Genomic DNA, 13840 nt, shown 5'->3' on the forward strand with positions numbered 1-13840 from the left:
CATGGGGGGAAACTTTATTGCATTGGACTTGGCAGTGATTTCTTGGATATGGCAACAAAAACAAAAATAGACAAATAGTACTGAGTCAAACTTAATCTTTTGTGTATTAAAGGACATAATCAACAGAGTGAAAGTAAACCCATGAAACAAGAGAATGTTTGCAAATCATACATCTGATAAGGGGTTAATATCTAGGGATAGATAAAGAACTCTTTTTTTTTTTTTTTTTTTTGAGACAGAGTCTCACTATGTTGCCCTCAGTAGAGTGCTATGGCATCATAGCTCACAGCAACCTCAAACCTTGAACTTTTGGGCTTAAGCTAATCTCTTGCCTTAGCCTCCCAAGTACCTGGGACTGCAGGCGCTCACCACAACGCCCAGTTGTTTTTCTGTTGCAGTTCTCCTTATTGCTTAGCTGGCCTGGGCTGGGTTCGAACCCGCCAGCCTTGGTGTATGTGGCTGGCACCATAACCACTGTGCTATGGGCACCAAGCCAATAAAGAACTCTTAAAACTTAAGAGTTAAGAAATAGGCAAAGGACTTGGATAGAGATTTCTCCAACTATGAGATAGAAATGGCTAATGAGTATATGAAAAATTATCTAAACATCACTAATTATCAAAGAAATTCAAATCAAAACCACAATGAGATATTGCCTCACATCCATTACAATGCCTTCTGACAAAAGCACAGAAAGTAAAAACAAAACAAAACAAAACAAAACAAAACAACACAGAAAGTAACAAGTGTTGGTGAGGATGTAGAGAAATTGTTAGGATCGTAAAATGCTGTAACTACTATGGAAAACAGCGTGGAGTTTCCTCCAAAAATAGAAAATAGGATCCCCATATAATCTAGTGGTTTGACTTTTATTATATTGCCAAAGAAAGCAAACCCTTGAGATATTTGCACGCTCATGTTTATAGCAGCATTATTCACAAGAGCTAGAGCTGGGAGCAACTCTTGTCCATAAACAGATGAATGGTTTAAAAAAATGTGATATATACATGCAATGGAATAGTACTCAGACTTGAAGGAAGTCCTGTGACTTGCTGCAGTGTTCATGTACCGTGAAGATATTATGCTAAGTGAAGCATATCATTTACTGTATGATTCCACCTATATAAATGATCTAAAGTAGTTAGATTTATAGAAACAGAATGGTGATTACCAATAATGTTGAGGGGAGGAGAAAGGGGAGTTGTTTTGCAGAGCTTCAGATTTGCAGAATGAAAACACTGTGGATATCTGTTTTATAACAATGTGAATTTATACAGGACACAATAATAAGAGGGACTTTACCTAACCAATGTAATCAGTGTAACCTAGTTCTTCGTACTCTCAGTGAATCCCAAACAATACATTTTTTTTTTTTGTAGTTTTTGGCGGGGGCTGCATTTGAACCCGCCACCTCCGGCTTATGGGGCTGGCGCCCTACTCCTTTGAGCCACAGGCGCTGCCAAAAACTTTTTTTCTTTTTTTTATTGTTGGGGATTCATTGAGGGTACAATAAGCCAGGTTACACTGATTGCAATTGTTAGGTAAAGTCCCTCTTGCAATCATGTCTTGCCCCCATAAAGTGTGACACATACCAAGGCCCCACCCCCTCTCCCTCCATCCCTCTTTCTGCTTCCCCCCCATAACCTTAATTGTCATTAATTGTCCTCATATCAAAATTGAGTACATAGGATTCATGCTTCTCCATTCTTGTGATGCTTTACTAAGAATAATGTCTTCCACTTCCATCCAGGTTAATACGAAGGATGTAAAGTTCCATTTTTTTTAATGGCTGAATAGTATTCCATGGTATATATATACCACAGCTTGTTCATCCATTCCTGGGTTGGTGGGCATTTAGGCTGTTTCCACATTTTGGCGATTATAAATTGAGCTGCAAGAAACAGTCTAGTACAAGTGTCCTTATGATAAAAGGATTTTTTTCCTTCTGGGTAGATGCCCAGTAATGGGATTGCAGGATCAAATGGGAGGTCTAGCTTGAGTGCTTTGAGGTTATTCCATACTTCCTTCCAGAAAGGTTGTACTAGTTTGCAGTCCCACCAGCAGTGTAAAAGTGTTCCCTTCTCTCCACATCCACGCCAGCATCTGCAGTTTTGAGATTTTGTGATGTGGGCCATTCTCACTGGGGTTAGATGATATCTCAGGGTTGTTTTGATTTGCATTTCTCTAATATATAGAGATGATGAACATTTTTTCATGTGTTTGTTATCCATTCATCTGTCATCTTTAGAGAAAGTTCTATTCATGTCTCTTGCCCATTGATATATGGGATTGTTGGCTTTTTTCATGTGGATTAATTTGAGTTCTCTATAGATTCTAGTTATCAAGCTTTTGTCTGATTGAAAATATGCAAATATCCTTTCCCATTGTGTAGGTTGTCTCTTTGCTTTGGTTATTGTCTCCTTAGCTGTACAGAAGCTTTTCAGTTTAATGAAGTCCCATTTGTTTATTTTTGTTGTTGTTGCAATTGCCATGGCAGTCTTCTTCATGAAGTCTTTCCCCAGGCCAATATCTTCCAGTGTTTTTCCTATGCTTTCTTTGAGGATTTTTATTGTTTCATGCCTTAAATTCAAGTCCTTTATCCATCTTGAATCAATTTTTGTGAGTGGGGAAAGGTGTGGGTCCAGTTTCAGTCTTTTGCATGTACACATCCAGTTCTCCCAACACCATTTATTGAATAGGGAGTCTTTCCCCCAAGGTATGTTCTTGTTTGGTTTATCAAAGATTAGGTGGTTGTAAAATGTTAGTTCCATTTCTTGGTTTTCAATTCTATTCCAAGTGTCTATGTCTCTGTTTTTGTGCCAGTACCATGCTGTCTTGAGCACTATGGCTTTGTAGTACAGACTAAAATCTGGTATGCTGATGCCCCCAGCTTTATTTTTGTTACAGAGAACTGCCTTAGCTATACGGGGTTTTTTCCGGTTCCATACAAAATGCAGAATCATTTTTTCCAAATCTTGAAAGTACGATGTTGGTATTTTGATAGGAATGGCATTGAATAGGTAGATTGCTTTGGGAAGTATAGACATTTTAACAATGTTGATTCTTCCCATCCATGAGCATGGTATGTTCTTCCATTTGTTAATATCCTCTGCTATTTCCTTTCTGAGGATTTCATAGTTTTCTTTATAGAGGTCCTTCACCTCCTTCGTTAGGTATACTCCTAGGTATTTCATTTTCTTTGAAACTATGGTGAAGGGAGTTGTGTCCTTAATTAACTTCTCATCTTGACTGTTATTGGTGTACACAAAGGCTACTGACTTGTGGACATTGATTTTATATCCTGAAACATTACTGTATTTTTTGATGACTTCTAGGAGTCTTGTGGTTGAGTCTTTGGGGTTCTCTAAGTATAAGATCATGTCGTCAGCAAAGAGGGAGAGTTTGACCTCCTCTGCTCCCATTTGGATTCCCTTTATTTCCTTGTCTTGCCTAATTGTATTGGCTAGAACTTCCAGCACTACGTTGAATAGTAAAGGTGACAGAGGACAACCTTGTCTGGTTCCAGTTCTAAGAGGAAAAGCTTTCAGTTTTACTCCATTCAGTAAAATATTGGCTGTGGGTTTGTCATAGATAGCTTCAATCAGTTTTAGAAATGTGCCACCTATGCCAATACTCTTCAGTGTTCTAATTAGAAAAGGATGCTGGATTTTATCAAATGCTTTTTCTGCATCTATTGAGAGGATCATGTGATCTTTATTTTTGCCTGTGTTAATATGGTGGATAACGTTTATAGACTTGCGTAGGTTAAACCAGCCTTGCATCCCTGGGATGAAGCCTACTTGATCATGATGAATGACTTTTTTGATGATAAGCTGTAATCTATTGGCTAGGATTTTGTTGAGAATTTTTGCGTCTATATTCATGAGTGAGATTGGTGTGAAATTCTCCTTTTTGTTTGGGTCTTTTCCTGGTTTTGGTGTCAGGGCGATGTTTGCTTCATAGAATGTGTTGGGGAAGATTCCTTCTTCCTCAATTTTTTGGAATAATTTCTGCAGTACAGGAATAAGCTCTTCCTTGAAGGTTTGATAGAATTCTGGAGTGAAGCCATCTGGACCAGGGCATTTTTTGGTTGGAAGATTTTTTATTGTTTCTTTGATCTCAGTGCTTGAAATTGGTCTGTTCAGGAGCTCTATTTCTTCCTGGCTGAGGCTAGGGAGAGGGTGTGATTCCAAATATTGATCTATTTCTTTCACATTGTCAAATTTCTGGGCATAGAGTTTCTGGTAGTATTCAGAGATGATCTCTTGTATCTCTGTGGGATCAGTTGTTATTTCCCCTTTATCATTTCTGATTGAGGTTACTAGAGATTTTACTTTTCTATTCCTTGTTAGTCTGGTCAATGGTTTATCTATTTTATTTATTTTTTCAAAAAACCAACTCCTTGTTTCATTAATTTTCTGAATGATTCTTTTGTTTTCAATTTCATTGATCTCTGATTTGATTTTGGATATTTCTTTTCTTCTACTGAGTTTAGGCTTAGATTGTTCTTCTTTTTCCAATTCCATAAGATCTCTTGTGAGATTGTTGATGTGCTCTCTTTCTGTTTTTCGAATGTAGGCATCTAAAGCGATGAATTTTCCTCTCAAAACTGCTTTTGCAGTATCCCACAGGTTTTGGTAGCTTGTGTCTTCATTGTTGTTATGCTCAAGGAAGTTAATGATTTCCTGTTTTATTTCTTCCCGCACCCATCTGTTATTCAACAGAAGATTGTTTAATTTCCATGCCTTTGGGTGGCGTCGAGCATTTTTGTTAGAGTTGAGTTCCACCTTTAGTGCCTTATGGTCTGAGAAGATACAAGGTAAAATTTCAATTCTTTTGATTCTGTTGATATTTGTTTTGTGTCCCAGGATATGATCAATTTTGGAGAATGTTCCATGGGGTGATGAGAAGAATGTATATTCTTTATCTTTGGGGTGGAGTGTTCTATATGCGTCTATCAAGCACAGTTGTTCTAGGGTCTCATTTAAATCTCTTATATCCTTGTTTAATTTCTGTTTAGAGGATCTGTCCAGCTCTGTAAGAGGAGTGTTAAGGTCCCCTGTAATTATGGTATTATCAGATATCATATTGCTCAGAATGAGTAAGGTCTGTTTCAAGAATCTGGGAGCATTTAAATTGGGTGCATAGATATTTAGAATTGAAATGTCTTCTTGTTGTATTTTTCCCTTGACCAATATAAAGTGACCATCTTTGTCTTTTTTGACTTTAGTTGCTTTAAATCCACATGTATCTGAAAATAAGATCGCAACTCCTCTTTTCTTCTGAATTCCATTTGCCTGAAAAATTGTCTTCCAACCCTTGACTCGGAGCCAGGTGTGTTTCTTGCAGACAGCAAATGGATGGCTTGTGTTTTTTAATCCAGTCAACCAATCTATGTCTCTTCAGTGGGGAATTCAAGCCATTAACATTTATTGAGATAATTGATAAGTGTGGTAGTATTCTATTCGTCTTATTTTGTGAGAGTCCATTGCTTAGTTTTATTTTTTGCAACAGTGTGGAGGTTAGGTTCTGTCCTTTAATTTCTGAGTTCTTACTTTGCTGCTGATCCATTGTGGTGGTCAGTGTGCAGAACAGGTTGAAGTATTTCCTGTAGAGCTGGTCTTGTTGTGGCGAATTTCTTCAATGTTTGTATATCCGTAAATGATTTGATTTCTCCGTCAATTTTGAAGCTTCGCTTAGCAGGGTACAGAATTCTGGGCTGGAAATTGTTCTGTTTAATTAGATTAAAGGTAGATGACCATTGTCTTCTTGCTTGGAAAGTTTCATTAGAGAAGTCTGCGGTCACTCTGATGGATTTGCCCCTGTAGGTCAACTGGCGCTTACTCCTGGCAGCTTGCAGAATCTTTTCTTTTGTCTTGACTTGGACAGGTTCATCACAATGTGTCTTGGAGAAGCTCAGTTAGAGTTGAGGCGACCTGGGGTCCGATAGCCCTCTGAAAGCAGTGTGTCAGAATCTTTGGTGATATTTGGGAAATTTTCTTTGATAATATTCTCTAGTATGGCTTCCATTCCTCTGGGGCATTCTTCTTCCCCTTCTGGAGTTCCTATAACTCGTATGTTGGAACGCTTCATAAAGTCCCATAATTCTCTGCTCGGGAGGCTGAGGCAAGAGAATCGCGTAAGCCCAAGAGTTAGACGTTGCTGTGAGCCGTGTGATGCCACGGCACTCTACCCGAGGGCAGTACAGTGAGACTCTGTCTCTACAAAAAAAAAAAAAAAAAAAAAAGTTCCATAATTCTGACAGTGAACGTTCTGCTTTCTCTCTCTTCTTTTCTGCCTCTTTTACTATCTGAGTTATCTCAAGAACTTTGTCTTCTACCTCTGAAATTCTTTCTTCTGCATGGTCTAACCTCTTGCTGATACTTTCCATTGTATCTTTAAGTTCCCTAATTGACTGTTTCATTTCCTTCAGCTGTGATATATCCTTTTTATATTCTTCATATCGTTCATCTCTTATTTGATTCTGTTTTTGGATTTTCTTTTGGTTATTTTCCACTTTATTTGCAGTTTCCTTCATTGTTTCCATCATTTCTTTCATTGTTTTCAACATGTGTATTCTAAATTCCCTTTCTGTCATTCCTAACATTTCTTTATAGATGGAATCATCTGCAGTAGCTACCTCATGGTCCCTTGGCGGGGTTGTTCTGGACTGGTTCTTCATGTTGCCTGGGGTTTATTGCTGATTCTTCTTCATGAGTGATTTCTTTTATCTGTTTCCTTGCCCTGATTTTCCTTTCACTTCCTCTTGCTCTTTAAGTTCTCATGCCTGTGGACTAAGGGTTACAGGACCAGAAGGGTGAGAAGGTTGAAGAGCAAAAAAGGGATGAAAGAAAGGAGGACCGAGTGATAAGAAACAAAAAGAAAAATAGAGAAAGGAGAGGGGGTGGGTAAAAGGAATATTGATAAAAAGAAGAGAGGCACAGAAAGAGGGAGCCAAAGCAACACAGGTGTACAGTAGGGTACTTTGACACAACCTTAAAAAATTCCCACCTTCTGGGGGTGCCCAGTTGGGTGGTTCCCTTGAGGTCAGCAGCTCTTTGCTAACCTGATCAGACACAGTACCCCACCACCACCAAGTAGAGCGGAAAGACAAAAATGCTATAAATCAAACCAAAATAAGCAAACAGAAACTTTTCGGGATAAAATTGGGTGAAAAACCAAATAATAGCGGTAGAAACACTAGCAAAAATGAAGTTCTAGTTATTGAAAAAGGCAGCAATGGGATATTATAATTAAACTAGAGAAACTGAGAAAGAAAAAGGATCTGTATGGAAAATGTTGAAATTAAAAAACAAAACAACATCAACAACATCAAAATCAAGAAAAAAAAAGACCCAAACCGGAAAAAACAAACAAAGAAACCAAAAAAACCCCACAACTAAAAACAAAGCAGTATGTATACGTTATTGAATATTGTCTGGGCAACACGTGGTCTTCTGGGGTATGAGATGTTAATCACAGTTCTGATACGACTGGAGGCTGCTGATTTCTCAAACCCTAGCAGGTAGACACCCTAAATCTCTCTTCAGCCCACTTAAAAGGCACTTTGAACTTGTAAACTTGCTGAGCAGAAGCTTTCCCAGGAAAGTGCTTGTCGCTGCTGAATCACTGCTGAAGTGGTATCCACTTACCCAGTGTGCCAAAACCAGTCTCCCTCTGCCCCTGAGGGTTAGGGCTGCAAGGCAGCTCAGACCCCACCCTTAGGCTACTTGGTCGCTGGGTTATCAGCTCCCACCCGATTCTAGCTCTGCGAACCTGAGAGTGGAGCTTGGCGGGGCAGATCGCTCACAATGGCTCCCTGTGACCCAGAGCCAAACACTATTAGCTCCGTCTGGCTCAGCGGCTCAGACTGGGGCCCTAGACAACGGCCAAAGTTCTCAGCAGTCCCACTCAGGCTCTCCCCAAGGCAGTTCAACTGAGTGCTAAGTCCAAAGACACCAAAACAGTTCACAGGTAAGGCCTTTCTGGTTTGCAGTCTCGCTGCTACTGAACTTAGAGTTGTGGGTGGGTTTAGACGGATTGAACACACGCGACCACTTGCCGTTTTTCCACTGTTTTAGTCCTCCTCTTGGGGTCCAGAAGTCTCTCGCTGACTTCCTGTATCCTCACAGGGGTGATGATAGGCAAATCCCACCAGCCAGAGATGCCTGGAGTCCTATCTCCCCAGACTCTCGGTGCCCAGATGCAAGGAAGCTGTTACTCTGCAGGCATCTTGCTCCGCCGCCCATAGTTGGGATTTTCTAAAAATTGATGACATAAGAGTTGATGTGCATTAAACATATTATCATTAGTGGTATCTTTTACTGATGATGATCTCTAGCACATTGCTTATATTTTTTGTTTTTGTTTCATCTCCATATAAAGAATGGGCCATGCAACGTAGATGTAAGATTACCATTCTTTTAACAGCATCTTTGGGGGTTTTCCCAGCTCTCTGAGCCATTTCTGCCTGCAAAAGCTTTTTCAGGGTTGCTTTTGTTACTTAGGTATATAGGAATAAAACTCGTTCTCTTCCTAGCCTAATGGAAATAGTCTGAGCCTTTGGACAAGTTCATTAATGCTGTTAGAGAATGTTAGAGTGAGACATTGTGAATTATTGCAATTAGAAATTATTTTTTCCTCCTCAAATTTTCCATTTAATATTCTTTTCTTGTAAAATGTAAAAGCAAAGTTCCTTGAGGCACTTTGGAGGAAAAATTTTATACTAAGAACAAATGTAAGCTTTCGAATTTGTCCTTAGGATTTTTTTCCTAAGAAGTAATAAATATTGTTAGAAAACCTATGTTGTACTTATGCCACCTAAAGAACGATTCAGAACCCACTTTAGGTACAAATCAGATGGTGATTTATTACACCTGTGCAGGTGGGCCGCCGCCCCGAAGGGCAAATGGCCCCGAAGTGAGGGGCAGGTTGACTTTTATACCATTTTTGTTGCCATGCAAGCAAGCAGAAACAAAGGCAGAACGTGGCAGTTAGCTGGGGCAGGGAGTCAGGGGGCTACAGTGTGGCAACTGCGTGGTGTACTACGTGGCGGTTGGCATGGGGACAACTTGGGGGATGCAGTACCTTGGGAAGTTTGAGTAGGTAATTTTTTTTCACTATTGTTTACCCATTGCTAGGGAGTTGGGTAAGTTTTCCCATTGTTACCTGTTGCTAGGAGTTCATGGGAACTCAGGGAGCTTCCTTGTTCTATTCTGAAACCCAAGTGGGGGTTGAGATGTGCCGGGACTCAGGCCGAGGCAGTTAGGGGTCTTTAGGGGTCTTCTTGCCGGGTTGGTTACTACTCCTAAGGTGTTGGGTAACTACAATAAGTACTTTTTTTTTTTTTTAAATCATTAAACTTGGGGTAATATACAGATTTTTTGAGTTCTGTCTCCACACATTCAAATGTGATTCCTGTGGTTATTAATAATCTCAAAGTATGTTTTAGTGGGTCTTATAAGAGTCCCCATTTTCTTTTTTTCAGGTTATTCTGGACTTTATGAAGCCATTGAAAGTTGGGATTTCCAAAAAATTGATAAGTTAGAGGACTACCGGTCACTCTTAAAACGTTTACAACCAGAATTTAAAGCCAGAATCATTCCAACAGAGATCCTTTCTGAAATATCTGACTGTTTAATTAATCAGGAATGTGAGGAAATCATACACGTAAGCTAATTTATATAAAATGCTAAATTTGGGGAAAGTAATTTTAACATAGGAAATGTCTTCTGTTTTCTATACTGTTTTATACCTGAGAAAGATAATTGAAACCCACAAAAGTCCTCATATCTAAGGCATAATTACCTAGAATACTACTTTTACTGTGATCTGAGTAATTTTTAGGTAAGAATTTTTTTCAGGTTTGCCCTATTTTCACTTAAAATTACTGTATTCTGTAAATAATGTTTTATGCAAACTTAAGTAATATTGAACAGTTAAGCAAATAAAAAGAAAAAAGGCTCTAGGCTAGACTCTGGCAGTTAAGTGTTCAGGCTGTGGACACAGATGAATTTTGTTAGAATCCTAGCTCAACCACCAACAAGCAGTGTGATTACTAGCAAGTTACTTAACATCTAAACATCTGTTTCTCCACCTATAAAATAGTACTAGTAATAGTTCCATGTTAATACGATGTTTTTATAAGGGTTAAATGAAATAATACATGTAAAAGTGCTTATATATGCCTGGTATATAACAATGGTTGCATAATACATATAGTTATGATTAATAATAAAAGTCATATAAATACCTCTACCATGAACAAACCCATTTGTTAATATTTTGTTACACGCTTCCAAATATTGCTGTATGCCATATATCCATATTGTGAATAGTTATCAAATGAATTATTTTCCTAATATTGCTGATGATGACAGATATTAGAACTCAGAGGTGACAAGGCTTGGCTTGACATAGTGACATCATGTGTAAAGGACAAGGATGAAGGAAAGAGTATTTTAAGAATCTGTTTGTTGGGCTTAGCACCCATAGCACAGTGGTTATGGTGCCAGCCACATACACCAAGGCTGGTGGGTTTGAACCCAGCCTGGGCCAGCTAAACAACAATGATGACAACTGCAACAACAACAAAAAATCATGTGGGCATTGTGGCGGGCACCTGTAGTCCCAGCTACTTGGTAGGCTAAGGCAAGAGAATCGCTTAAGCCCAAGAGTGAGGTTGCTGTGAGCTGTGATGCCATGGCAGTCTACCCAGGGTGACATAGTGAGACTCTGTCTCAAAAAAAAAGAAGAAGAAACTGTTGAATGAGGTAGAAATATTCAGTGAAGAAGACCCAGTGAACCATATGGTACTATTATTTTAAATGAGATAGTATATGAACTGAAATTTCTTCAGTAAAAACTGATAAAGGGAAAACTTTTGAAATAGTTGATCAATAAACTGCAGTTGCCTTACTTAGGTTTGCTCCAATAAAGGGATGATGGCAGGTGCAGAGAAAATGGTGGAATGCCTTCTCAGATCTGACAAGGAGAATTGGCCCAAAACTTTGAAACTTGCTTTGGAGAAAGAACAGAACAAATTCAGTGAACTATGGATTATAGATGAAGGTAGGATATTCCTAGGAAGAGCCCTGAAGGGGTCAGGGGGAGGGTCTGAGAACATGCCGTGCCCTCTTCAAGGCTTAGGGCTTCCCTCATTTCTAACCATCTTTTACTTACTATCCGAGTCATTTTCCCTTCAGATTATTAGGGCTTCATCTCTAATAAAAACAGCATGAAGCTGGGTTCTGAGAGGGGGCATATACTTGCCCATGGAATTAGTCCCTAAAAATGGACCAGGGCAAACTGTTCCCATCCAGAATTAGCCCATCTGGCCCATAGGATTTGGGGAGACAAAATCTAAGCTCCCAGTCTGAGTTTAGATCATCAGAGAAATAGCATGAGAATTCTAGAGTCAGAGGTGCTTTTCAGAGTAGGATCATAATATTGTCTGGTTCTTTCACTTAGAAGCCATCTGGAAATGAACCAGAGAGAAGTGAAAGAAGAATTTGCTGTGATTAAATGTCTGAGCCATCATTTGGTTTCTTGAAGCCAGCATCTTTTCAGAGCATTGTTTTAATGGCTGACTTTGGCAGACTCAGTGTCTACTCTTAGCTTTGTTCAGGCTTCTTTAGATCATAAGTTGTTACAAAAACATGCCTTTATAAACATCTGATTTCTTGGGTCAAGAGTTAGCCAAAGGCTGGATGTGGTATCTCAGACCTGTAATCCTAGCACTCTGATAAGTGGAGGCGGGAAGATTACTTGAGCTCTGGAGTTTGAGTGCAAGAGTGAACCCTTGACTCTACTAAAAATAGAAAAATTAACTAGGTGTTGTGGTGAGCGCCTATAGTATTAGTTACTTGGGAGGTTGAAGCAGGAAGATCACTTGAATTCAGGAGTTTAAAGTTGCTGTGAGCTAGGCTAATGCCATGGCACTCTCTCCTGGGCAGCAGAGTGAGACTCTGCCTAAAAAAAAAAAATCAGCCAAAAGTGGAAGACATGAATGACTGCTAAATCTTACTTCTTTCTGGTGCATGTGAATCCCTTGGAGACCTTGTTACGATGCAGATTCTGATTCAGTAGTGGCTCAAGACTGGCATTTCAAATAAACCCTTGAAGTTGCTGGTGCCACACTTCGAATAATATAGTCCTAAATGACACTGGAGTTCGAACTCCAAATTAAGATTTAAATCTTAAAATTATTCTTTATTTTAAAAGTCAAACGCGAGTAGTTGTGAAAAATCCTAATGGAAGTTTTAAATGTTAGTGTTATGACCTCTTAGTGGGGCTTTCACCATTGAAGCTAAAATCAGATTATTTTAAGATTGTAAGATGTTTGTTGGTCTCATGAAGGTGGAAAAGATTTTGAAGTTAAAGATCTTGAGGATGACGACATTGAAACTTCGGAAGTACAGATTTTCTACCAGGAAGAACCAGAGTACAGGAATCTTAGTCAGGATTCACCTTCACCTTCAGGTACCTGGCATCGTTTGTTCTTTTTCAGGTACTCAGTGTGGGGACGTGTTTTGCAGTGCCAAAAGTCATAACCTTGTGAAAAGGTTTTTGAAGAAAATTGAGGAAGAATTTGTTAAAACAGATACTTTTTCTATAATTAGAAATAGTCTCTCCTTCTGTAGCTGTTGTTTCTGCTATTTTTTTTTTCCTCTCAGAAACTCAATATCTATAAAATCCCAAATCAGCTTTTCTTTCTAAAGAAGTGCTTCTATGTGTGAACCATTTGCTCAATTTCCTCTTAAGACCCCTGGGCTGAAGTCAGTGTACTATGTGGATGTGCCCGAATGAGAGGCTAAGTGTAGGGGCTGAGATCCAGCTGCTGGCGTTTGCCAGACAGTGCTCTGAGGGCTCGTGTCCCAACAGGAGCGCCCTTTTCTTGTTCACACAGAGACACTATTAGTTAGCTGTGGCCCTGTACGGCCTCCTTTGGCTTCTTGAAGCATGTTTTCATGACTGTTTTATGAGGAGACCAGAAAGTTGCATAATATGCCATAATAAAAAGTTACTTATAACAGGGAGGAAATTAGGATTGATAATGTGTAATATTAGAAGAAAAATGAGAAAAATATGATTTGGGGATAACTTCATGAAAAGAACATTGACAGATGACTTCTGTAATTGAATGATACAGGGTTTGGTCATTCCTGAATAAAACAATGAATGTAAGTTGCTCTAAACTTTCTGACAAGTAAAGCGCCTTACTTGTCTTCTAAGTGAGGTTGACTTGACTTTTTAGAAATTCTGTTTCTTTAAAATGGGCAGGTTAGATTCACTACACAATTTCTAAAGGTTTTTGTAGCTCTAAATGTTTATATGTTTATTTGTTATTGAGATAAAGCCTCTATGGTTATTCTTTTTGAAAGTTCTGCACACCCACATACTCAAGAGAATTTAAAACATATGAGTACACAAAAATGCGTACATAAGTGTCCATAGAAGCATTATTCCTAATAGTCAAAAAGTGGAAACAACCCAACTGTCCATCAACTGATGAATGCATTAAAATGCATATACATAGAATAAAATATTACTGTCATTAAAAATTAGATATATTGACACATGCTACAATCCGGATGAACTTTGAAAAAGTGCTAAGTGAAAGAAATCAGTCACAAAAGAATACATATTGTAGGTGGTGCCTGTGGCTCAAAGGAGTCGGGTGCCGGCCCTGTATACCGGAGGGTGGCAGGTTCATGCCCAGCCCCGGTCAAAAACTGCAAAAAAAAAAGAATACATATTGTATTACATTAAAAAAGAATACATATTGTATTACATTATACCAGATGTCCAGAATAGGCAAATCCATAGAGACAGAATGCAG

The 13840-nt window shown here is 38.9% G+C and overlaps 1 protein-coding gene across 1 annotated transcript in view; it reads left to right on the forward strand.

Annotated features, from left to right (window-relative positions):
- The window catches only part of RIGI (RNA sensor RIG-I), a 55531-nt gene that overhangs the window by 7511 nt on the left and 34180 nt on the right, over positions 1-13840 (forward strand). Inside the window, exons 3-5 of the mRNA XM_053571015.1 lie at positions 9488-9669; positions 10923-11070; positions 12358-12480. Of these exons, the coding sequence (XP_053426990.1) occupies positions 9488-9669; positions 10923-11070; positions 12358-12480 (453 nt within the window). The remainder of the gene's footprint in view (positions 1-9487; positions 9670-10922; positions 11071-12357; positions 12481-13840) is intronic.

Source organism: Nycticebus coucang, chromosome 2 (genome assembly GCF_027406575.1).
Source record: "Nycticebus coucang isolate mNycCou1 chromosome 2, mNycCou1.pri, whole genome shotgun sequence".
Taxonomy (NCBI): domain Eukaryota; kingdom Metazoa; phylum Chordata; class Mammalia; order Primates; family Lorisidae; genus Nycticebus; species Nycticebus coucang.